At 37.9% G+C, this 27,759-nt stretch overlaps 3 protein-coding genes and 1 pseudogene across 3 annotated transcripts; all 4 read left to right on the top strand.

Annotated features, from left to right (window-relative positions):
• Positions 1-484: 484 nt before the first annotated feature.
• LOC119995633 lies at positions 485-4,501 on the top strand (annotated as a pseudogene).
• A 1,765-nt stretch (positions 4,502-6,266) lies between these two features.
• LOC119995157 (esterase-like) lies at positions 6,267-8,329 on the top strand. Its single transcript, XM_038841565.1, has 5 exons — positions 6,267-6,716; positions 6,839-7,039; positions 7,322-7,491; positions 7,581-7,845; positions 7,935-8,329. Exons 1-5 carry the CDS (start codon positions 6,371-6,373, stop codon positions 8,216-8,218), a joined length of 1,266 nt encoding a protein of 421 aa, XP_038697493.1. The 5' UTR covers positions 6,267-6,370; the 3' UTR covers positions 8,219-8,329.
• A 14,011-nt stretch (positions 8,330-22,340) lies between these two features.
• LOC119995625 lies at positions 22,341-23,684 on the top strand. Its single transcript, XM_038842138.1, has 3 exons — positions 22,341-22,562; positions 22,980-23,231; positions 23,340-23,684. Exons 1-3 carry the CDS (start codon positions 22,341-22,343, stop codon positions 23,682-23,684), a joined length of 819 nt encoding a protein of 272 aa, XP_038698066.1.
• Positions 23,685-25,875: 2,191 nt separating this feature from the next.
• Positions 25,876-27,496, top strand: LOC119995616 (uncharacterized mitochondrial protein AtMg00810-like). The gene is made up of 2 exons (XM_038842130.1): positions 25,876-26,913; positions 27,329-27,496. The coding sequence occupies exons 1-2, from the start codon at positions 25,876-25,878 to the stop codon at positions 27,494-27,496; spliced, it is 1,206 nt and encodes a 401-aa protein (XP_038698058.1).
• The last annotated feature ends 263 nt before the right edge of the window (positions 27,497-27,759 follow it).

The raw sequence follows: 27,759 nt of genomic DNA, 5'->3' as shown, positions 1-27,759 counted from the left end.
ATTTTTTGGGATATACAGACTGCGGGTGATATGTTATTTGTTTCGATTAATTTGATATCTATCATAATGTTATTTGTCTTGTTAAATGTTATCTGTATTGTTAAAATGTTATCTGTATTGTTAAAATGTTATCTGTCTTTAATGAAATGTTATCTGTTTGAAGTTTCGAAACAGATAACATATCATAATAGATCCGAAATAGATATAATATCTGTAGATTTAGATTCAATTTCAGAAGAAGAAAAAAGAGTTCGCAAAAGCAATAAAACCTCAAAGGTGATGCGCCTTGATCCGTGGAGTTGATTGGGGGCGTTCATAGTAGCCAGCATTGACCATATTGGCCGGATTTAATTCTTTTTCAAACGGTGGCTGTGAAATCATGGAGCCTTTTCGGCGACTCAAGTGATAATCGACTGTGGGTGATTGCTAGGCTTTCATCGGGCTGACGTAGAGCTTCTTTTCGGTAGGTGGTTCATCGAAAACGATGGTTAGATGGCTAACTTCAGATATGGTGGAGCAAGGAAGAAGGAATAAGGAGGAATGGTATTTTGGTAAGTTGGTAGCTCTTGTCCTTTTTTCTAAAGTTTTTTTTAGGTTATCTTTGTTGTAATACAACTTTTAGTTTTTGTCCTTAAGAGTAAAAATCTCTAATATTAATACATGATCATTAGGTTGCTTAGCTTACAATTAATTTGGACATCTTTCCATCCGGCGAGGGGGACAATGCTGGTTGTGTAAAGGATTACAACATGAACAAACTTTATTTTGTAACTACATGTTGAGAGAAATTGAATTTTATTAGTTAAACGATTAGAACATGAACAAACTTTATTTTTTGATTCTTCTTATTAATTACTACAAATGAATGAAAAGATTGGGCCTGCGAGGGGTTTGCTGTGCACACCATTTCAAGGGCAATTGGGCTTCTTCCCAATCTCCGGTAATCAAAATGCAAACTTTTGTTGGTATGTCTCCATCAGAGGAGGATCAGATAGATGGAGCACATGGAGGGCTCAAAGCAGTCCAAGCTAGAGTTTTGGGCAACAATCAAACTGGCAGAACAATTAAAATAAAAAAAAATTTACACCCCACACAGCCAAAAATCAGTTGGAAAATCAGCTCAGAAGAACCCTACCAACACCTTCCTTCCTCTTCATCTCCCTCAGGCATCAACACTCACGTACACGGTCGTCAGTCCTTTCTTGTTGCATTTTTTTTCTCAATAACTTGTTGGACCTAAGTTACACAAGAGGGGGGTGAATTGTGTCCCCAAATTCAGAATAGAAATCACCTTATATCGATTTCACAAATCAAGCACTATACCAAGCACACAAAGTCATGAGTCTTACTAATACAATTGTCCTAATTTTTTTCCGAGCAAATCAAATTTTATCTTTAGACTTGTAACTTAAGTGTATAATGTGTCTAGATGCGAAATCCTATCAATTTAATCAACGCCAAAGTATAATTGCACACAAATGGGCCTATATGAGCAATATGAATAAATTGCACAATAGGAACCAATTGAAGCAAAGCTTCTAACAAGATAAGCACTAGAAAGTACTTAACTTGCAATTTTACAGAACAATAGCAATGTGAACAGAATAAACAACAATATAAAATAAAGAAAGATTAATCAAATATAATTATGGTTAGAGTAGATTAGAGCAATAGAAATAAAATAAATAAATAATATTTGGTTAGATTAGTGTTATGTAAATAAAGTAAATAAAATAAAGCAAGTTATGTTAGATTAGAAAAGTTAATGAAAGTTGTAAAAGTAAAGCAAGTAAAGAGCACACAAGTAGTTTATAGTAGTTCGGAGACCCTTCTCCAATGTCTACTATCTAGGTTCACCAACCTAGGATTTTCAAGAGCTCAGGTGTGGCTTTTCAAGAGCTCCACAAAACTCTTACACAAAGATTTCAAAATTACCCCAACTCTTCCACAATCTCACAAATATAGCACCCGGTTTGGGTTTTACAAAGATAGGCTCAATGATTCACTCACTCAGTGTTTGCACTCAACAAACTAGGAGGAACTCTCAAGAGATTTTAAAGTGAGGCTCACGGATATAAAATCGGATTTGAGTTTAGAAGAGCTCACAAGAAGACATGATTCTTCACACCTGGAATTGCTATAGCAATCGATGAAGATAAACAATAAAGATCAGTTATTCACACCTGGATTAGCACTAAGCTAAAGGTGAAAATATGAAAGAATGTTAAGAGACTTTTGTAGCCGAGTGAAGGAAAAGATGAAGTATAGCTCTCTGATTTGAAACAATAGAATATGCTTGAGAGTAAAAACTTTTCTTGTGTCTTTGGTGGCGTCCCAAGAGCTCCTTTTATAGTCCACAAGGACTCCTTGATTCCTCTTCATTTTCTCGGTAATTTGATTCTTCTCAAGCCAAATGAATCAATCAATTAATAGCTTTGAATTGGTTCATATGATATCCTTCAATCTCTTTCACGTTTTTATCTTTGATAAGAAATAATCTCCCTATTTGCAACTCCACCACTTTAGAAACATCTTGACTTTTGCTTGAATGAATCATTAAATATTTTAATGAAGCTTGCCATATTAGAATCATAGCTTGCTGGACTGCCGTTGATTCAAAGCTTTATAAATGGAAAATGATATCACACTTTATTCTCCAATCAACTTGATAATTTTCCCACCAAATCACGTCCCTTGAATTTAGGAGTTCAGAAAATCAACATGTAATAGTCTTGATTTTGTTTCCCTTCACAGACAATACTTGAGTGCACCATATAAGGCCTTTAAGACTTGATATAATTCTCCATAATTCTTGGCTTAATGGCTTCAATCAAATATGGTAAATATTTCTTCATTTGAAATCAAATGCCGGCTATCTTTCCATTTAGTCTCTGTAATTTGGCAGCACAAGTAGGAGATTTGCTTTATGAGAGATTGACCTCCAGCTCTCCATGATTTCGGACAATAAGGAAAGTAAACCTTTTGCTTTTTATCTCCAAAATATCACCAAGTCAAAAATTTTCTTATGGAAATTGAATCATCCTCTCTAATATAGATCACACGTCTTGCATATGTAACGAAACATTTTATAATGAACTCTTGATGAAGTCCCTCTCAACTTTCCTGAAAATTTACTTGTAAGCTCATTTGAGCTTCATGCTTGAATCATAGGTTAGTTGAGGTTAATTAACTAAAATCTAAGCATATAATATCATAACATATATGGACTAATGTACATGCAAGTTTTCAGCTCAATAAAATATCATATAGTCACATAAATCAATCGGATAATAACATTGCACAACAATTTCGGACAGATATTGAGCAACGATTTTGAGCAGGAAAAAGTCAAAAATTTTTAATCATGTCTCATGAAAAATGTTCATCATGACATAAATAATGTCTCTGTCAAATTTCAGCTTAATCCAAATTCATTTGATCTAAAAATGATCAGTGAGTTCACAAGTAGGTTTACTAAATACAATGGTACTAAAACGATGTTCTCTGGATTTGTAGATGGAATATTTGCAACTCTAATGCCGAAAAAGGGATATTTTTCAAATGCCTTGTATGCGTTTGACATCGGCTAGAATGATCTTGTTGGACCATTTCTGGCTAACTTCTCTGTACAAGAAGTTAATGCCTCTATTCCTAATATCATCAATGACTTTGTTACTAATGTGAAGGTAACTTTGAAACTGAGTTTTAAGTTCGTAAAGTGGAATTTGAGTATCTAATCAAGAATTGAATCAGTGACAGTTTAAATTTTGCAGAATACATATAACTTAGGAGGTAGATCGTTTTGGATTCATAACACAGGACTATTAGGTTGCTTAGCTAACAGTTTGGCAATCTTTCCCTTGGGTGAGAGGGACAATGCTGGTTGCGTAAAACCTTACAACCAAGTGGCTCAGTATTTTAACTACATGTTGAGACAAGCAGTATTGCAACTAAGGCACAATTTTCCGGAGGCTGCATTCACATATGTTGACGTTAACTCTGTCAGGTACTTTCTCTTTGAACAACCAGAATGATACGGTATATATAAGCGACACATGCACTTATATGTTATTTTATTAATAGTTGATGAAAATACAACCTTAATTGTAATTCAACATTCTGGATTGTAGGATTTGAGCATCCACTTGTAGTATGTTGTAGCTATGGAGGCAAGTACAATTTAACTGTTGGTGTTTTGTGCGGAGACTCAATAATAGTTAATGGCACCTAAATATTTGTTGGTTCATGCGAGCGCTCTGATGTTCGGATAATTTGGGATAGCAGACACTACACAGTTACAGCTAACAAGTTTGTTTTTGATCAAATCTCGACCGGAGCTTTCTCAAACCCTCCCATTCCCTTGAGAATGGCATGCCACAGAAACACAAGCTTCTTCAACGACTATATGCACTAAATTGCCGATCTGAGAATATTTCATCATTTATATCGAGCATGCATGTATTTAACTTTGCATTCTATGAATGAAATTGTATCAAGTTATTAGTTGAATCATATATCATCATCATTAGTCAGATCATTATTTTTTAGGGTTACATATTAAGTTGAGCCTTTAGTTTGTTAGTGTATTGTCTATGCCCACATTATGTTGTCGGGATTTAACGAAACAAAGCTGAATATATAAAACTTGCGGAAACAAAAAGAGAGAAAGAAAAGACACAATGTTTAACATGGTTCGACACAACTTGTCTACATTCCTGAATGAAGAACAACGAAGAATTCCACTAATATAAAAAAAATTATAAAAAATATGAGTTCTTGAACTCCAAAACTAACCAACAAAATCTCTATACTGGACTCTATCACACAAATACCCTCGGCACTCCTCAAAACCAGCAACTCACTAATATTATAAAGGGAAAAAAAAAAGTCACATAAAGAGACGTGTGATAATAGGAAACTAATTGCCACAAAACTACAAACACAATTTGCGAAGACAACACGTCTTTTATCAAATTGCTCCACCTTTTCCTTCTTCCAACGTGTCCCAGGTGGTCCCACACATATTCTTGTTATTCAATTCCTTGGAGACTTTGAACAAAGAAACAACGCCGTAAACCAAACTTTGCGTCAAATACTAACATATGTAACTAATCTTTTTTTAGTTAAGGGGTATTTATTGCGTGATTCACTTGATCTAATACATATGAATACATAATTTGTTATTAAAAAATTACTACTTAATTTTTTTTAGGGAGGGGCGACTAGTAGGGGTGGTTCCGCCCCTGCACGACATGAGTCCTTGCTTGTTGCTTTTTTTTTCCCCTAAATAGGACACCACTTTATTACGCCACTTTTGAGCCACTTTTGATACTAAAGTAACTAAGTTCGGTTCTTAGAGCACTTGTAATGGTGACAATTTAACGAGACATGTATGGGGTTTTGAGGGGGCATGGATACAAAAGTGTACACAACAATACAATTTTGTTGGAAATAAAATAGAGGAAGGGAACATTGGTGACCTCCATGTTGGCTCTAACATATGGGGTTCATTTGTATTACACTCACAACTACATAAAAAATTAATATTAGGCTCCATCTCTATTACATCAAAAATCAAACTAACAAATTTATATAATTGTATCAATATATCTTGTTAGTCTAACCACATCATCAAAATACAAATAACCACAACAACAAAACACATTTCTCATTGTATTATATTGTCCCAAAAAAAAATCACACCATCGTGGTTGTTATTAGATGTAACCTTTGATGTGATGTCGCTTGCTAGTGAATTACCCAAAAGCTATGCCAATGGGGGCGGGGCCAGATATTGAATGCTCTTAGTTCTCCAACTTGTCACCGAGAGAGATGATGAATCACGCATGCAGTCATTTCCTTTTGCCATCCACTGAATTACTGTGGACGTACGAGGTGATGCTGTATCCAACTATCCATTGTCATTGTGATAGTTGGGCTCTCCCCACTCCCCTTGAGGTTTATAATATAGGGCTCGGTCCAAAGGATCGGGTCTTGTGATGATTTCTCAATGGTTACTAAAAAAAAACTATCCATTGTCATTTCCAGTCACGCGAAAAAAAAAAAAAAGGAAGTATTTTCATAAGAAGAATAAAGCCACATCTCAATTATTGTGAACACTCCAACTTGAGTTGCTCGAGCGGTCTGGTCACAAACTTCTGTACAGTCAAATTTATTGGTGTTAAGCGATATATCGAGTGGCAATGAGATTCGTATTTTAAATCTCACATCATCTAGGAGAAAATGTGAATCTGCCTACCTTTTTAGATAAGGGAGGCTTCGTGAAGGACTGTGTCCTCTTTAATCTTGTATAAACGATACTTGGGCATTTCACTTCGACAAATACGCAATAACAAAACCTACACACTACATGTTGAGTTTCCAGTTTCCGGATAGTTTGAGGATGGAGCTCCCTTTCATGAACATCTTCCTCTGTGTGCTCTTCCTTTGTTTAACTTGGACCTCGAATCCCATCTTCTCTTTGGAAAGTTGCAACTTCCCGGACATTTTTAACTTCGGTGACTCCAATTCAAATCCCACCTGTTCTTTGGCAAGTTGCAATTTCCCAGCCATATTTAACTTCGGGGACTCCAATTCGGACACTGGTAGCCTATCTGCAACTTCCCTAATCACTTTCCCTACTCCCAATGGAGAGACATATTTTCACATGCCTGCGGGGAGGGGATCCGATGGTCGCCACATCATCGATTTCATTGGTATATATGTGTGTGTTCACTTTTTTATCATATAAGTTAATACAGAGAAATATAGATACATTCATGCATACTTTAAGCACTAATGGTTTGATTTTCTTTGTTTTTTTTGATGTGATGATAAGCACAAAGTTTTGGCCTGCCATTTCTGCACGGATATCTTGATTCTTTGGGGGCTAACTTCTCCCATGGTGCAAATTTTGCCACGGGAGGAGCCATCATCAATGGAGGACTACTGAAGCTAGGAGGATTCAACTTCTATCTTAGTATACAGTACGACCAATTCAGACAATTAAAACTCAGATCGCAAATAATAAGAGAAAAAGGTATATATTATTATGAATCAAAACTACGGCTTATTTGTTGCTATTGTTTCCCTTTAAAAAAAAAAAATTATTTATGAAGCTCTACAAGCGAACATATAGTCCAGCGATCGAATTGCAAGCGTGCAACATAAAAGTCGCATGCTCAATTTCTCGAAATAATCTCTCCACATATTTTGTTACATCTTGTCTATCGCTATCCACTACGGAAGTCTTATCCACGGTAGTTATTTACCTTCCTTCTCAACTGCAATGGTACTAAAACGAGATTCTTTGTATTTGTAGGTGGAATATTTGCAGCTCTAATGCCGAAACAAGAATATTTTTCAAATGCCTTGTATACATTTGACATCGGCCAGAATGATCTTCTTGGACCATTTCTGTTCAACTTTTCTGTACAAGAAGTTAATGCTTCTGTCCCTAATATCATCCATGACTTTGTTACAAATGTGGAGGTAATTCTTTGAAACTGAGTGTCAAGTTCGTAAAGTGGAATTTTACTATCAGATCATGAGCTGAATCAGTGGTAGTTTCAATTTTGCAGAATATATATAAGTTAGGAGGTAGATCGTTTTGGATTCATAACGCAGGACCTATAGGTTGCGTAGCTTACAGTTTGGAGATGTTTCCCTCGGGCGAGAGGGACAATGCTGGTTGCATAAAACCTTACAACGAAGTAGCTCAGTATTTTAACTACATGTTGAGACAAGCTGTATTGCAACTAAGGGCGGATTTTCCGGAGGCTGCATTCACATATGTTGACGTCTACTCTGTCAAGTACTCTCTCTTCGAAGAACCAGAAAGATACGGTATAAGCGACACACTTATATGTTATATTATTAATAGTTGATCAAAATACAACTTGAAGTTGTTATTCAACATTCTGGCCGGATTGTAGGATTTGAGCACCCACTTGTAGTATGTTGTGGCTACGGAGGCAAGTACAATGTTACTGTTGGGGTTTCCTGTGGAGACACAATAACAGTTAATGGCACCCAAATTTTTGTTGATTCATGCGAACGCCCTGATGTTCGGGTAATTTGGGATGGCGGACACTATACAGATGCAGCTAACAAGTTTGTTTCAGATCAAATCTCGACTGGAGCTTTCTCAGACCCTCCCATTCCCTTGAGAATGGCATGCCACACAAACACAAGCTTCTTCAACGACCATATGCATTAAACTTGGCTTGCCGAGAATATTTTCATTATTTATATCGAGCAGCATGCATGTAACTATTTAACTTGGCTTTCTAGGAATGAAATTATAACAACCTTTCTGCCTTACCTATTATTGAATTTGTGCTAGTATTCCCATTACTTTAGTGGAGCTCATTATAACTATTGTGGTTTTTTTTTTTTTTTTTTCCTTGTGAGTTAGTACAACTAAAAAAATGCTCAATTTTTTATATTAATTATTTGATGGTGGTGAACAACTTTGAGCTGTTTCCGCACAACAATCATCAGACTACCCAATATTTCAGATTCGATTCTAAAAGAAAATAAATAAATAACAACCAAACGTGTTACATGATATGTACCCTAGTTTGATTTTCTTCTCTTTCTTTTTAGTTTTATGGTTTTGATGTGTAAATAGGACCCAGACAGATGGACCACAGAGTTTATTTTTTTATTTTTTTTATACCAATATAACACTCTTGGTGTAATTATATACTCATATAACACTGTCTTTTAATTATTTATGAATATAGCACTTAACGCCAGTATGAATGGTGTGATTAGTGTTGTATTTTTCAATCACACCATTGTGATTGGCGTCGTGATTGAAATTTTGCTCAATCCTGTGACTCTGAATGGCGTAACTAGTCAAAACTGGTATTCATGATGCCATTGTTAATGACATCAATACAAATCTTGTCCAATCACGTCATTTGTAACGGCGGAATTACTCTGCTTCACAGATATAGATTTGGACGCTTTCCATTGCCACTGATGCCTGTTCCAAATAGCTTTGAGTTCCGTCTAACTAACAGGAAATTCAGTCAAGCTAACAACGAAGCCTTGGGCAGTCTTTAGAAAAGTGAACCTGGAAATCGCTGAATCGGAGGCGGGAGCGGTCCTGGTTGGAAGAGAGAATAGAGAGGGAGGAGAAGAGGAGTCGCGACAAATCAAATCTAGTGAGCTCCAGCCCAGATCCGACGGCGTCACAAACGCTGAATTTCTTCTATTCCGAAAATGGGTTTCTTTGAAAATGAATCTCTGAAGGTGAAATACTATTCATGCCACCAACAATGACGTAATTAGCATTTTTGTAATAATAATATCATCATCATTTGCGTGACTAGTATTTTTACACTTATCACGCCACTGACAATGGCGTGATTGTGTCAAAAATTATAACACCAATGACACTGGCATGACTACAAAATCATAGCACTAATCACGCCAATGACACTGGTGTTAAGTGCTATTATGGTAAAAAAAAAGTTGTGGGTTACGAGTGTTGTACACGTATTTAATTATAGCTGGAGTGCTAAATAGGTAAAAAAAAGAACTCTGGACCTTGTGCAATCTTTGATGACTGATATGTTATGACTTGCTAGTTACTAGTATATTAGTCAACGAAAAAGATAAAGATCCCAGAAGTTGTATTTCAGTTTCTGACTTGACACACAAGATTCAAGTGAATTCATGAGTTTCACATGTACCACATAATGGACATAAAAATCTATAGGTACAATTGGGATAACTAGAATATCTTTTGTTGGAATCCCTATCATAATCTTTAGTGAATTCATGAGTTATGATGATGGTTCATGGATCACGAATGCATAATATTCATTGTGCTTTCCTTTGTACATCCACTCAAATTATTGTGGAAGTAGAGTCGTTTCCAGCCACTCAAATTGGAATTGATAATTCACTAAAATTGTGGAGTTCAATAGAGCCTCTTCAACACTCATTTCATGTGACATTATCCACAACAGCACATAAATATTTTAATAATCTATTAACTTAATTTAATCTATGCTAATGTTAAAAATAATTTAATTCAATTTCTCCCACCCTCCTTATCTTCTACAAGGTATATAAAGCTAATAAAAACTAAAATTACAATAATTTTTTGCCAAGCCACCGGTGATTCCATGTAAGGACTTTTTTTTGGGCAAGTATATAAGGACATTAAATGATAATATATATATTTTTTAAAAAAATATGAGGCAATAAATCCAAATCAATCTCCTTAAGTTGTCCAAATCATTAATACAGATTATCTTCCATATTTATTTTTATCTCTTTTTATAAACAATCCAAATCAATCTCATTTTGTTCACTTGGGAACATGAGTATTGTGTCAACCTTGTATTGTGGTTGAACATAATGAGGATATTAGTCCCACACATGTAGCTATATAGTAGACTTGTTCCCTAGTATATAGATATAGTAGACAACCACATAAGAGTAGAAAAATAAATTCGAAGAGTATAAAATCACGATTGAGGAAGTAGAGAGGGAGTTGAAATGCAATACAACAAACTTACAAATATTCTCTAGCGTTGTTGCCAACCTCTGTATTTGGCATGATGGTATGACAGATGGAAATTCGAGCTTTCATTACAAATAACCAAAAGCCCAAGAGCAATACTAGCCAAGGAGTGAATTGGTAAAAAAAAAAAAAAAAAAAAAACTCTAACCAGAATTTTGGTATATAATCGACAAATAAATGGACAACAATATAATTCTAAATTTACGTTAGCAAGAAAATCCCTCAAGTTCTAAGCTTGACTGATGTAGTATAAAAGAGGGAGAGAAAAATACATGGAAGGGTTTGAGCGCATGCATGTTTGAGTGGGTGCTTGAGCGGAGGTTGGACGTGCAAGTCAACGTGCACTTCATTAATTATTATTTAGTTATTTTGGTTTTAAAATACTTAAGATTGTGGGCATTTATGTCTTTTGCTTGATTTTTTCCTTTAGGGTTTCTACATGGACCTATTTATTTCTCTTTTATTGAGTTGTGGACATTATTATCATGAACTTGAATAGATAAGCCGTCTTTGAGATTATTCTCTAGATTTCTGGTTACCTAAGGTATTAAAGACAATCATACCTTTATCAGTTTCCTTTCTACGTTAGTTGGTATTTGATCAATACTTTTTATTGCAAGAAATACTTGCAACTCAATACCGACGGGTTTATCCCACTCGCAAGTGTACGTGCTGACTGACAGTAAAATAGTGAATGGGGTCGAATCCACGAAGACTGTATTAATTACCAACTAATTACTAACAATAGTGTAAAATAAATATCAGGTGCTTCTAATATTAACTAACTAAATAAAATTGAACTAAATATCAATGGATGAAAACTAGCTTGTGTTTGGCTTGCAAACTACCTCCACCTGTGCACACAAATTAATACGCAATCACACAATTTAAAAGTTTAACAATGTCAATTGAAAGGCCTTGGTCCAGCTGCAGTCAACTAGATTTCCCTAAACAACGATCCTGACTTTGGTCCAGTTGCAAGATCTTTTCTTATCAAAGGAGTCTTGGTTGGTCTATCCTAAGAGTTTCCTAAGACAAGCATAAGCACTAGGAAATCGACAGTTGCACAATCTAGGATAATGGTTTATTACCCAATCAATTATGTCCTATGTTCCCAAAACTTGGATCTTACTCAAGTTCTTGTTACTTCATCAAACATCGGGTCATGGTCGGCCGAATATGTTTAACTAACAATTCCTAGAATTATGATGTTGATCAGGCATGCATAAAAATAGGAACTAAGCAATCAAATCAGAGAACAAAGAATTAAACTTAGTCTAATTGTCAATCAAATATGTGCACAAGGTTTATGGTAGAAGAATTACCAAACCCTAGCTAGAAAAGAGTTTAGCTACACATAATCATAATTAAAACCATAAAACTACTCATGAACAATGTTCAAATCAATGGAAGAATTGAAATCTGCCGAAGAAATTGGTCTGCCGAGTTTGATGTTTCTTCTCCTCCTTCTTGCCGTCACACGCTCTCCAATATTAGGTCTTTAATCGTGCAGTAAAAAGTCTCCCTTGTCTCAGCATAACACTGCTTATATAGTCTTTAACAAGCCCTAAACTGCCCCAACTGTCTTTGCCACATCAGCCACTTAGACATGCAGACTGATTCCTGCGTTCTGCGGCCGCACAGGTTGCAAAACAGGTTACAAATTTTGTCCAATGCCAGCTTTACTCTCCAGCAGCACCTGTGCATAAAAATACCAATATGGGTAGTATTTTGCGCTAAACATATTGAAAAAATAATAACTTTAAGCCCAGAAAAATAGGTGTATTTTACACCTAACAAAATCCCACAAACTTCAACCTTGCTTGTCCTCAAGCAAGCAATCAAGAAAAAGTTTAAACCATTTTAAGAATCATTTGAAAAACTTCAATCAAGAACTGGCAGTACAAGTACTTTCGCATTATTTCAATGCAGCATTGACGTCCGGTAGAGAATTGCACAGCCTTAACTCTGCTCACAACCACTTTAGTTTACACAATTATTCTCACACACCCTCACCAAGGTACACACATAATATATAGAAGAAAATTTTCACTCAAGTGTTGAAGGGTAGTGTTTACTCTCTTATGAACTCATAACCTGCAACCATATGCTTGCATGTCCACCAACCCTACTTCACACTAAAATTCTCATTCAATGAATCGGAAGGACTTTATTGGAAGCAAGAAAATTCGACTAAGGAAGGATCAAAAACACACAATATCAATATAAATTGGATTCAAACTAAAGTCATCATAATCCAATCACAATTAAGTTCAATGTAACAAGGATAAGCTTCAAGGAATAGCATAGGCTAGATAAAGGTACGGTTTAACAAAATATGTGATGATCATGCCATATATCACAGAGTCTCAAAAATAGGCATTTATCATAAGACTAATCCTAACTTCATCTAACCATCCGAACATAATAAAATAACAAAAATCTCCCCTACTCTAAAATAACAAGTCAGAGTGTTACTAAGCCTAGTCAGAACATCAACATATCATCCGAATAAAATCAGGGTAAGGTCCCATCACGAATCAAATCAAACATCTCCCTTTGCTGAGCTTCAAATCTCTGCTGAGCCTCCTTCATCTCATGAATATGCATTCCAATACTCATCTGAAGTGACTCAATAGTTGACTCAAGATGCTCCAGTCGGGTTATCACTTGCCCTGCAAAATCCCAACTTGCTTAACCTCAACACCCAAATCAGTCTCCCTCTCCTCAACAGCTTCCAACCTCTCTTCCAAACTACCACGACCTGCACCATCATTCCCCTCTTCAGTGTTATGAACCCGAGATTCCTCAGCTGTACCCAAAGATTTCTGTTGCTACCTAATTAGCTGCACCTTACTTCTATCAAACCAGAATCTGTTAAGAGGTGCTTTCCTTCTCTCCTGCACATCACCCAGCTCCTTTTCCACACTTTCAGCAAGACATAAAGTAGTAATCAGCACCCCAAATGGCAGCACCTGACCAGGTTTATTATCCAATTTCACCTTGACAATGTGATCATATATAGTACTTGCCATTCAAAAATAATTGCATACATCAAATAGCAAGATTTTGCATTGACAGTGGAGAGATGAGTCACAGGTCTCACATTCCTGGTCACAATCTGGGCTAACAGTCTATAAGGCTGCATCAAATCAACATATAAAATCACATTCTTATTCGGCTCATCACTACTATTCCCAATCAAAGTTTCCATCACAATTCTCCAATCAGGCCACACAGTATCAACATTTGAGGTTCCAAAATCCCTAAATTTGAAACTAGGTTTCTTCAATGGTTCAGGTAAGCTTAATACAGATGAAACCCTTCTTGGGTTGAAAAAGAATTGCTTACCACGGACATATGCTACACAATGGTTATCATTGACTATTAAATTTGCATAAAATTCATATACCAGTTGTCGAATAGCCACACCTGGAACACTGGTGATGCCGAGCCATCCCCTTCCTTCAATTTGTAATACCAGTCAACTCACTGGAGGTGCTCTACCACAACATGGCGTTCCACATGCAAAGCCCTCTTCGACCACACTTCCTCACACTCGGTCTGAACTTCAGGGGAGATGAATCAGTCAAAACCTTCTTCTTCTTCTGCAGAGACATCCGAACTCTCAACTGTTTTTCCCTTCTTCTTGCTTGTCAACTCCTTCTTCCTCTTTGCACTCCTAGTAGCCATTGATGAACTCTGTGTTGTTACAAGAGTCAAGAGGAGCAACCCAGTCCAATTTCTCACGAGATTGGGCTTTCTCCTTCCTTTGGATGAAAAAGGGTAAGGAACTTGGTATTTGCGGCTATAAAAAGGGTTTACCAAACCCTACTCCGTAGATACACATTTATGTATATGTTTTTTTTTGACCTACGGACTTGGGTCACTGGTTTTTAACTAAGCTTCAGTAGCACTTAGGTCACAAACAGGTTGCAAATTCCCCAGAACTCTATTTATACACTTCTCCGAATATTCGGACCTGCCTCCCTTCAACACCACACTCAAACTCCTCCTCACCTTATCAACCACCTTCCAAACACCTCAAACAACAGTCTCATAATGGATTCTATTTTTGTGACTTATGACACATGCATAACACATCACAAAGATGGGAAGGTGTATTGCAAAGGAAGAGTATTCATTTAAAAGATTGGGAACAGAAGTAAGGTTCAAGGTAGGCCAAAATTGATAAAGAATGCCTTCTTCACTTTCAAAGAACAAAAACATATTATTTACTTTTGATGGTCTAATGCAAGTTCTAGCTATACAAAGTCATGAAATTCATAGCACACAAAATTTTTTGAAGGCTCCTCACAAGCTAATTGGTGCTGCAAATAATATGTAAACTAAGCATACATTCATTGCAAAAGATCATGTAAATAATCACACCATCAGTCTCAAAAGCACTTCATAATAATTAAGCACAAGTATGCCAATTCTCTTCTCAAAACACTTTCAAAAATTTTCGGCAAAAGCAAATTCCCTCTCCCCCAAACTTGAAATCGACATTGTCCTCAATGTTGAAAAAGAGAACAAAAACAAAAAGAAAATTTGTGATGACGAAAATAAATACAAAATTAAGTGAATGAAAAGGAAGAGAGACTCAGCTGATTGAAGTTGTCAAAATTGCGCTCCTCTCCCACGTGGGTTACCTCCCATGAAGTGCTAAATTTATTGTCTTTAGCCAGACATAGACTTAGATTCTGTCAGAGATCAATAGAGTGGAAATAGACCACTTCATCCACAGTAACTTGTACATTCTCCCGATAAGGCTTCACTCGATGGCCATTAACCTTGAATGTTTGATCAGAATCTTGCTGTTTTAACTCTAATGCACCATGAGGGAACACAGCTTGTATCACATACGGGCCATGCCACTTTGATTTGAGTTTTCCCGGAAACAGTTTCAAACGAGAGTTATACACCAGCACCTTCTGTGCCACAGAAAAAAATTTCCGCACAAGCTTCTTGTCATGGTACCTCTTGGCCCGCTCCTTATATAACTTGGCATTCTCATAGGCCTCTTGTCGTAATTCTTCGAGCTCGTTTGGTTGCAAGCGACGCCTATCTCCAGCTGCCTTTATGTCAAAATTGAGCTTTTTAATAGCCCAATAAGCTCGATGCTCTAATTCAACTGGCAGGTGACACTATTTCCCATAAACCAACCGGAACGGAGACATCCCTATGGGTGTTTTGTAAGCAATTCTATATGCCCACAAAGCATCAGTCAAACGAAGAGACCAATCTTTCCTGTTTGGATTCACCGTTTTCTCAAGAATGACCTTGATTTCTCTATTACTTATCTCCACTTGCCCACTCGTCTGAGGATGATATGGGGTTCCCACACGGTGAGTAATCCTACATTTCTTCATCAACGCAGAACAGGCATAATTATTGAAGTGACTTCCGCCGTCACTAATGATAGCTCGTGGCATCCCAAAACGAGAGAAAATATTGTCCTGCAAAAACTTGACAACCACTCGATGATCATTTGTCGTTGAGGGGACTGCCTCGACCCATTTGGACACATAATCAACACCAACTAGAATATATTCAAATCCAAAAGAGTTAGGAAAAGGACCCAAGAAGTCAATTCCCCATACATCAAAAAGTTCAATGACCTGAATATTTGTTAAGGGCATTTGATCTCTGGCAGCTATGTTACCGGTCCTTTGGCATCCGTCACAACTCTTACAAAAAATCCAAGCATCTTTAAAAATAGTAGGCAAATAAAATCCAGCTTGAAATACCTTAAGTGCAGTTTTTTTAGGCCCAAAATGGCCGCCACATGCATAAGCATGACTATGCTTCAAAATTTCTTGTTGTTCAGATTGTGATACACATCTGCGAATAATTTGATCCAGGCATATCTTGAAAAGGTAAGGATCATCCCATATGTAATCTCTTGCCCGTGAAATTATCCGTTTCCTTTCCTGATAAGACAACTCAGTAGGAAAAGAGTTAGTAACAAGATAATTCACAATATCAGCATACCATGGCAGTGTGTGTATGGATAGGAGCTGCTCATCCGGAAAATAGTCACCCAAAGGAAGTTCTTCATGCTCGTTGTCAGGTAGCAGCCGAGAAAGATGATCGGCAACTACATTCTCACTTCCCTTTTTATCTTTATTCTCTAATCAAACTCTTGCAACAAGAGTACCCATCATATTAACCTCGGCTTGGTATCCTTTTTAGTCATCAAATACCTCAAAGTAGCATGATCTGTATACACAATAACTCACGAGCCAATAAGATAAGATCTGAATTTTTCCAAAGCAAAAATCACCGCCAACAATTCTTTCTCCATTGTTGAATAATTCAGCTGAGCATCATTCATGTTACAAGAGGCATAATAGATGGCATATGGCATCTTATTTTTCCGCTGACCCAAAACAGCCCCCAAAGAATATTCGCTTGCATCGCACATTAACTCAAATGGCAGCTCCCAATCAGGTACTTGCATAATAGGAGCTGAAGTGAGTGCTTCTTTTAACTTGTCAAAGGCTGTTCTACACTCATTGTCCATAAAAATTCAGCATCCTTTGTCAGCAATGCACACAACGGTTCGAGAAATCTTGGAAAAGTCTTTTATGAATCTCCGGTAGAACCCAGCATGACCAAGAAAACTCCTCACACCCTTCACTTTAGTTGGATGAGGCAGCTTTGATATGACTTCAATTTTTGCTTTGTCCACTTCAATTCCACGGCTGGAAATCAAATAACCCAACACAATTCCTTCTTGCACCATGAAGTGACATTTTTCCCAATTCAAAACAAGGTTGGTTTCTTCACACCTCTCTAAAACCAACCTCAGATGCTCAAGACATTCATCAAAATAAGCTCCAAATACACTGAAATCATCCATGAAAACTTCAATAAACTTCTCTACCATATCAGAAAAAAATACTCATCATGCACCTTTGGAATGTAGCTGGTGTGTTGCACAGCCCAAACGGCATCCTTTGGTATGCAAAAGTGCCATATGGACATGTGAACGTGGTCTTCTCCTGGTCTTTAGGTGCTATGGCAATCTGATTGTATCCACTATAGCCGTCAAGAAAGCAATAATGACTATGCCCGGCTAGTCTCTCCAACATCTGATCAATGAATGGTAGTGGAAAGTGGTCTTTTCGTGTTTCACTGGTCAACTTCCTATAATCAATACACACTCTCCATCCCATGGTCATTCTCGTAGGTATCAACTCATTATTTTCATTCTTCACCACAGTGATGCCACTTTTCTTCGGGACTACATGAATTGGACTGACCCACTTGCTGTCCGAAATCGGATAAATTACCCCCACATCAAGTAGCTTAAGAACTTCAGCTTTGACAACATCCTTCATAGTGGGTTTAACTTCCTTTGTGCTTCTCGGGTGGGTTTTGTATTATTTTCCAGAAAAATCTTATGCATACACTTTGTTGGGCTGATTCCCTTTATGTCAGCAATGGTCCAACCAAGAGCTGTTTTATGCTTCCTCAAGATCCGAATCAACTTCTCTTCCTCCCCCAAACTTAGATTGGAAGCAACTATCACCGATAAAATGTTTTGCTCACCCAAATAAATATATTTAAGATGACTAGGCACCTGCTTCAGCTCCAAATTAGGTGCTTTAACTGTTAAGGGAACAAGAGATGCATTAGTAGGCGTCATCTGCTCAAAAGGGGGAGTATTCTTACCACCATAAGGCTGGTCCAACAGGAATGCTTGGATAGCCTCCTCTATTCGGTCATCCTCCAACTCTCCTTCAAAATTTGTTTTCTCATTCAAACCATACGCCACCACTGCTTCAACTGGATCAACACTAGTAACCTGAAAAAGCCCACTCACAAGATCATGTGTAGTATCGACATTAAAACAATCACTATGATCATCATGAGATTTAAGAGCATCAAACACACGAAATTCTAATTCTTTGTCATTCACTTGCATAGTTACGGTCCCCTTTTTCACATTAATATTCATGTTAGCAGTAACCATGAAAGGTCGTCCAAGAATGATAGGTAAAGATGAGGATCTAGGACTGTCCTCCATATCTAACACAACAAAATCAGCAGGCAAGAGCAAGTCATTTACAGTTACCAAAACATAAAATCATAGCACTAATCACGCCAATGGCACTGGTGTTAAGTGCTATTTTGGTAAAAAAAAAGTTGTGGGTTGCGAGTGTTGTACACGTATTTAATTATAGCTAGAGTGCTAAATGGGTAAAAAAAAGAACTCTGGACCTCGTGCAATCTTTGATAACTGATATGTTATGACTTGCTAGTTACTAGTGTATTAGTCAACGAAAAAGATAAAGATCCCAGAAGTTGTATTTCAGTTTCTGAGTTGACACACAAGATTCAAGTGAATTCATGAGTTTCACATGTACCACATAATGGACATAAAAATCTATACGTACAATTGGGATAACTAGAATATCTTTTGTTGGAATCCCTATCATAATCTTTAGTGAATTCATGAGTTATGATGATGGTTCATGGATCACGAATGCATAATATTCATTGTGCTTTCCTTTGTACATCCACTCAAATTATTGTGGAAGTAGAGTCGTTTCCAGCCACTCAAATTGGAATTGATAATTCACTAAAATTGTGGAGTTCAATAGAGCCTCTTCAACACTCATTTCATGTGACATTATCCACAACAGCACATAACTATTTTAATAATCTATTAACTTAATTTAATCTATGCTAATGTTAAAAATAATTTAATTCAATTTCTCCCACCCTCCTTATCTTCTACAAGGTATATAAAGCTAATAAAAACTAAAATTACAATAATTTTTTGCCAAGCCGCCGGTGATTCCATGTAAGGACTTTTTTTTGGGCAAGTATATAAGGACATTAAATGATAATATATATATTTTTTAAAAAAATATGAGGCAATAAATCCAAATCAATCTCCTTAATTTGTCCAAATCATTAATACAGATTATCTTCCATATTTATTTTTATCTCTTTTTATAAACAATCCAAATCAATCTCATTTTGTTCACTTGGGAACATGAGTATTGTGTCAACCTTGTATTGTGGTTGAACATAATGAGGTATTCGTCCCACACATGTAGCTATAGTAGACAACCACATAAGAGTAGAAAAATAAATTCGAAGAGTATAAAATCACGATTGAGGAAGTAGAGAGGGAGTTGAAATGCAATACAACAAACTTACAAATATTCTCTAGCGTTGTTGCCAACCTCTGTATTTGGCATGATGGTATGACAGATGGAAATTCGAACTTTCATTACAAATAACCAAAAGCGCAAGAGCAATACTAGCCAAGGAGTGAATTGGTAAAAAAAAAAAAAAAAAAAAAACTCTAACCAGAATTTTGGTATATAATCGACAAATAAATGGACAACAATATAATTCTAAATTTACGTTAGCAAGAAAACCCTCAAGTTCTAAGCTTGACTGATGTAGTATAAAAGAGGGAGAGAAAAATACATGGAAGGGTTTGAGAGTGGGTGCTTGAGCGGAGGTTGGACGTGCAAGTCAACGTGCACTTCATTAATTATTATTTAGTTATTTTGGTTTTAAAATACTTAAGATTGTGGGCATTTATGTCTTTTGCTTGATTTTTTCCTTTAGGGTTTCTACATGGACCTATTTATTTCTCTTTTATTGAGTTGTGGACATTATTATCATGAACTTGAATAGATAAGCCGTCTTTGAGATTATTCTCTAGATTTCTGGTTACCTAAGGTATTAAAGACAATCATACCTTTATCAGTTTCCTTTCTACGTTAGTTGGTATTTGATCAATACTTTTTATTGCAAGAAATACTTGCAACTCAATACCGACGGGTTTATCCCACTCGCAAGTGTACGTGCCGACTAACAGTAAAATAGTGAATGGGGTCGAATCCACGAGGACAGTATTACTTACCAACTAATTACTAACAATAGTGTAAAATAAATATCAGGTGCTTCTAATATTAACTAACTAAATAAAATTGAACTAAATATCAATGGATGAAAACTAGCTTGGGTTTGGCTTGCCAACTACCTCCACCTGTGCGCACAAATTAATACGCAATCACACAATTTAAAAGTTTAACAATGTCAATTGAAAGGCCTTGGTCCAGCTGCAGTCAATTAGATTTCCCTAAACAACGATCCTGACTTTGATCCAGCTGCAAGATCTTTTCTTATCAAAGGAGTCTTGGTTGGTCTATCCTAAGAGTTTCCTAAGACAAGCATAAGCACTAGGAAATCGACAGTTACACAATCTAGGATAATGGTATATTACCCAATCAATTATGTCCTATGTTCCCAAAATTTGGATCTTACTCAAGTTCTTGTTACTTCATCAGACACCGGGTCATGGTCAGCCGAATATGTTTAACTAACAATTCCTAGAATTATGATGTTGATCAGGCATGCATAACAATAGGAAATAAGCAATCAATCCAGAGAACAAAGAATTAAACTTAGTCTGATTGTCAATCAAATCTGTGCACAAGGTTTATGGTAGAAGAATTACCAAACCCTATCTAGAAAAGAGTTTAGCTACACATAATCATAATTAAAACCATATAACTACTCATTAACAATGTTCAAATCAATGGAAGAATTTAAATCTGCCGAAGAAATTGGTCTGCCGAGTTTGATGTTTCTTCTCCTCCTTCTTGCCGTCACACGCTCTCCAATATTAGGTCTTTAATCGTGCAGCAAAAAGTCCCCCTTGTCTCAGGATAACACTGCATATATAGTCTTTAACAAGCCCTAAACTGGCCCAATTGTCTTTGCCACATCAGCCACTTAGACATGCAGACTGATTCCCGCATTCTGCGGCCGCACAGGTTGCAAAACAGTTTACAAATTCTGTCCAATGCCAGCTTTACTCTCCAGCAGCACCTGTGCATAAAAATATCAATATGGGTAGTATTTTGCACTAAACACGTAGAAAAATAATAACTTTAAGCCTAGAAAAATAGGTGTATTTTACATCTACCAGTATCGGAATAAGGATTTGCCTTGTTCAATGGTAGAAAATGTATACAGGAACAACAACCTTGTTGACGGAGATCGAGGAGTTGGGGCACTATGGGAGGCATTTGAGGATTTTTGGGATGAGCAGCATGCACAATTGCAACAGATCACGGATTTGCTCAATGGATTGAACCTCAACGGTAACGATAGACAACCCAAAATAGGCAGAGTGAGTGCCAGAGAAGTTGCCTGGGGGCCACCTATTAAGAGGAACAGCTGTGGACGTCCTCAGTGTCATCCTATTAGTATGATGACTCGGAGTTTGACGAAGACGAAGAACTCGATGATGATCCGCCTAGGAGAAGGCAAAGGGAGCATGATGACTTTTGTGTCAAAGCAGATATTCCCCCATTCAACAGGAATCTATACGTAGAGGAATTTCTTGACTAGATGTCAGAGGTCGAGAGTTTCTTCGTCATGATGGAGATTCCGAAGAGCAAGATGGTGAAATTGGTGGCCTACAAGCTGAAGAATGGTGCAGTCGTATGTTGGGACCAGTTGTTAACAAGTGAATTGATTTGGAAAGATGTATGTTAGCAAAGTCAGTTGAATTAGATAGGAAAGAAATATGTGATAGGTGATACCCGATTGTCATACTTACTATAATCCCGTAATTGTAGTACCTTTGATTGAGTTGTAATCTCCTTGTAATATTCTTTTCACACAAGGAAGCTCTTTGTATATATTACGAGATATGATAATGAGAATACATACAAGCCAAATATTCTTTTCTACATGGTATCGGGGCAGGAGATCATTAAACCCTAAACTTTTTTTTACCGTGTCCTTCAACATGAGTGATGACGGCTCTAGTGGCAGCAACGCTGCCAAATCTTCAACTGGCAGTGATGCTGCCAACCCTTTTTTCCTGCACTCTTCGGATCATCCTGACCTGATCCTTGTCTCAAAAAAACTCAATGGCAACAATTACAATACCTGGTCTCGTGCTATGCGTATTGCCGTTAGAGCAATTGCAATGGGAACAATTTGCTGGGCCAGCAAAAATCAAGACTGGGTCCCATCTCTATTACATAAAAAATCAAGCCAAACACGTATCTCAATACAACCACATCAACAAAACACATCTCTCAATATAGCCATATCAGCAAAATACAAATTCCTATACATTTTTCCTTCCCACCCAACATGGAGGCCAACAAATTCCCATTCCCTCCATATTGTCCACAATAAAACTACAGCAAAACACAATTTTCCAATACAACAACACCAGCAAAACACATCTCCCAATACAGCCACATCAGCAAAACACAAAACCCAATACAACCACATCAGTAAAACACAAAACCCCATGCATATTTATTGGCCCAGACAAAATAACACCATTGCAAGTGCTCTTAGTGCCAAGAACAAGCTTGGCCTTATTGATGGTTCCCTCAAACAACCAAATCCCGACAATGATAACGTATGGCAGAGATGCAATGATATGGTTCTTTCATGGATTTTGGGCTCTTTGGAGCCGGACCTTGCTGATAGTGTGATCTACTTGCCTACCGCCCATGAAATATGGGTTGATCTTCACGAGCGTTTTTCTCAAGGTAATGCTCCTTATCTCTTTCAGATTCAACGGGAAATCAACTCTCTTACTCAAGGTCAGTTGTCTATGGCTGCCTATTTTACAAAACTCAAAGGACTTTGGGATGAGTTAGCTGCGCACAGTGATAATGTTTCTTGTACATGTGGAGCAAAAAATGAAACCAACAAACTTATGCAATTCCTTATGGGACTAAATGAGTCCCCCAGTGCAATACGAGGTTAGCTCTTGTTGTTGAAGCCTCTTCCTACGGCTCGACAAGCCTACTCTTCTGTTTCTCAAGAAGAAAAACAACGCGAACTTGGTGCCATCAAACTGCCAGATACTGCTGCCATGGCTGTTCGCGCTGATGCCCGATCCTGTCAAGATCGGCCTCCGCTTTACTGCTCTCACTATGATGTTGATCACCACACCAAGGAGACTTGTTGGCAGCTTCATGGTTACCCTCCTGGTCACCCACGGTATGGAAAGCAACCTCAGTTCAACCCACGCAACAACAATCGTTCTCACAATGGCAAAGGGGGTCCAATAATCGTTCTCGTGGTGGCCATGCATCTGCTAATGAAGTTACTTCGAACACCATGACTTCTCTCCAAGATATTCGAGTTGCCATGCCCCACCTATCCGATCAACAACATCAACAAATCTTTTCTGTGATGACGGAGAAGTCTGACTCATCATTGCCTCTACCACAAGCTAATTCTGTTGTCACTGAAGGTTTGTCACCGCTTGCTCCACTTCATGGTCAATGGATCATTGATAGTGGGGCAACGGATCACTTTACTCATTCTTCCAAATTTTTACCACTAGCTCTTCTAATACCACATTGCCACCTGTTTCTTTGCCTAGTGGAGACAAAGTCCCTACTACCATGACCGGCACCATCTCTTTTAATTCCAAACATCATTTGCATAATGTCATCTGTGTTCCTAGTTTTAATATCAATCTTTTGTCCGTAAGCAAATTTACAGATGCATTACAATGTTCCGTAACCTTCTTTCCCTCCTGGGTTGTTTTGCAGGACTTGGTTTCGAAGACGACGATTGGTGTGGGTAAGCGGCAAGGGGACCTTTATCACCTAGTTGCCTTGGCCTCATCTTCTAGCCAACCTACATGCAATCTTGTTACCATCTCACCTCAACTTTGGCATCGTCGTCTAGGACATCTTTCTTTTGCTCCTTTGAAAGTTTTAGCCAACAATTCCTTAGGCTGTTCTTTTTCTTCTAATTTTGTTTGCGATGTTTGTCCATTGGCGAAACAAACTCGCAAGCCTTTTGGGTTAAGTACTATTTCCACTTCAAGACCTTTTGCTCTTTTACATTGTAATATTTGGGGTCCTAATAAATCTCCTTCTCTTACGAGGGCTTATTATTTTTTGTCTGTTGTTGATGATTTCTCTCGTTTCACTTGGATTTTTTTAATGCGCCATAAGCATGAAACTCAACACATTCTCCAATCATTTTTTGCATTTGTTGAAACACAATTTAACACCAAAGTTCAACAAATACGTGCCGACAATGGGGGAGAATTTTCCTCTATGCGTAATTTTTTTTTCCAAACATGGAATCATCTATCAACATTCTTGTGTTTATACGCCACAACAAAATGGCGTTATCGAACGCAAACACCGTCACCTTCTCACCACAGCTCGTGCCCTCCGTTTTCAATCTCATTTACCCATAAAACTCTGGGGGGAATGGGTTCTTACCGTTGCATACCTCATCAATCGTCTTCCCACCCCTCTTCACCATCATAAGACCCCATACGAAATTCTCTACAAATTAAAAACCTCCCTCCTATGACCACCTGAAAGTCTTTGGCTGCCTTGCCTATGCAACCAATGTTCATCCCCAGTCCAAATTTGATAGCCGCGCTCATAAGTGTGTATTTCTTGGCTATCCAATTGGTCAAAAGGCATACAAACTATACAACCTTGATACACATAAAATCATCACCAGTCGAGATGTCCTCTTCCTTTCATCCACATTTCCCTTTCATCCATCACCAGTACCCTTACCCATGCCATCTAGCGCACCTGGTCCATCTCTTCCTCTTATTCCTATTGATACTATCACATTGCCCGACCCAACACAATCACCACCTGCACTCGAACCCTCACCTCCCACCATCATCATCTCTTCGGTCGCACCACCACTATCCTCTACACCAGATTCGGCTCCAACTTCTTCTTCACCTATTGCCCAACCATCGTCCCCACCCCCACTCCGCACCTCTACCTGCCTCAAGCAACCTTCTGTCATTCTTCGAGACTATGTTTGTTCCCAGGTCATGCTACCACCCCACCACTCTTTGTCTTCGGCTCCCGGCCCTGTTAAAGGTACCCGCTACCCTCTTTGTAATTTTTTATCTTACCATCACTACTCACCGGCACATTTTTCTTTTGTGCATTCTGTTAGTCGTGCCGTGGAACCTACTTCTTTTGCAGAGGCTAATGTTGATCCGAATTGGCGTGCTGCCATGGACTCAGAACTTGCTGCTTTTGCTTCCAATAACACTTGGAGTCTCACACTGTTACCACCTGGCAAAGTACCAATTGCTTGCAGATGGGTTTACAAAATCAAACATCATGCTGATGGTTCCATCGAGCGTTACAAAGCGTGACTCGTCGCTAAGGGTTTCACTCAAATAGAAGGTGTGGACTATCATGAAACTTTCTCTCCGACCGCCAAGATGATAACCATTCGTTGTCTGCTGGCCATTGCTGCAAGTCAGACCTGGGTCATTCACCAGCTCGATGTTCATAACGCTTTCCTTCATGGCGACTTACATGACCCCTCCTCCGGGACTTCGACGACAGGGGGAGAATTTAGTGCGTCATCTCCACAAGTCACTCTATGGACTCAAACAAGCATCAAGGCAATGGTTTGCCAAGCTCACCAAGGCCATTCTTGCAACTGGTTTTATACAATCCAAAAATGATTACTCACTCTTCACACGCAAGGATGCGAATTCATTTACAGCTCTATTAATTTACGTTGATGATATCTTGCTTACAGGCAACAATATTGAAGCTATCAACTCCATCAAAGCCTTTCTTCATACTCGCTTCCGCATCAAAGACCTTGGTGATTTGAAGTACTTCTTAGGTATAGAAGTTTCTCGATCCAAGAAAGGGATATATGTTTCACAACGAAAATATGCCCTTGAGATTTTAAAGGAACATGGCTTCCTGGGAGCACGACTAGTTGAGTTTCCAATGGAGGAAATCAAGCTATCTGAAAAGGGTGAATTATTAAAAGATCCAGAGAAGTACAGAAGACTAGTTGGTCGCTTGATTTATCTCACCATCACAAGACTGGATATAACTTACTCGGTTCATGTCCTTAGCCGTTTTATACATGAGCCGCGTCTCTCACATATGGACGCTGCACTCCGAGTTGTTAGTTATCTCAAGTCCACGCCAGGCCAAGGTTTGTTATTTCACAACAATAAATTGGAATTAATTGCTTATTGTGATTCGGATTGGGCTGGTTGTCCCATAACTCGTCGTTCAACTACAGGGTATTGTGTATTTCTTGAAAATTCTTTAATTTCTTGGGGGACGAAACGACAAAAGACTGTCTCTTTATCTTCGGCTGAGGCAGAGTATAGAGCCATGGCTGGTACGTGTTGCGAAATAACTTGGTTACGTGCATTGTTAAGAGATTTATTTCTTCCTTTATCCGGTCCATCTGTTATGCATTGTGATAACCAAGCTGCACTACATATAGCAGCAAATCCGGTGTTTCATGAGAGAACTAGGCATATTGAAATTGATTGCCATTTTATTCCAGATAAAATACTTGACGGCACTGTTACTACTCGGTTTATCAGCTCTACACACCAGCCTGCAGATTTGTTTACTAAACCGTTGGGTAAAGAAAAGTTCTCCATTTTGTTGCGCAAGTTGGGAGTTCTTGACATCCACTCTCCAACTTGAGGGGGAGTGTTAACAAGTGAACTGATTTGGAAAGATGTATGTTAGCAAAGTCAGTTGAATTAGATAGGAAAGAAATATGTGATAGGTGATACCCGATTGTCATACTTACTATAATCCCGTAATTGTAGTTCCTTTGATTGAGTTGTAATCTCCTTGTAATCTTCTTTTCACACAAGGACGCTCTTTGTATATATTACGAGATATGATAATGAGAATACATACAAGCCAAATATTCTTTCACCTGATTACGAACAACACTTTATTCCAGTCTTAGCATAATTGTTCGCAGGGTACCAAAACTGTCCATGATTATACCATAGAATTTTTTAGGCTAGTGGATCGTAACAATCTACAGGAGACAGAGAGACAGCAAGTGGCAAGATATTTGAATGGGTTGAGGGCTTCAATACAGGATAAAATTGGTCTTCAAGTAGTTCATACCGTGGAAGAAGCTTGAAATTTAGCCTTAAAAGCTAAAGCCTTAGAGAGGCGTACTAGCAATTCAAATTTTTATCGAAGGCCCCCAATAGAGCCAGTGCAACCAGTAGCAGATAGATCCAAGAATGTGCAGTCTCCTACACCAGCAGTGCAGCCAAACGCCCAGCAAAATTCTGTGCAAACTAACACGACAATGGTGCAATCCAGCGGCTCGGATAATCAAAACCCTCCCGAACCCAATAATAGCTATCCATATACGAGATCTGCTATTGGAAATTATTT

The sequence above is a fragment of the Tripterygium wilfordii genome, chromosome 1 (assembly GCF_013401445.1).
Source record: "Tripterygium wilfordii isolate XIE 37 chromosome 1, ASM1340144v1, whole genome shotgun sequence".
Lineage (NCBI taxonomy): Eukaryota > Viridiplantae > Streptophyta > Magnoliopsida > Celastrales > Celastraceae > Tripterygium > Tripterygium wilfordii.
The sequence above is the reverse complement of the archived record's forward strand: the minus strand, read 5'-3'. Positions and strand labels throughout refer to the sequence as shown.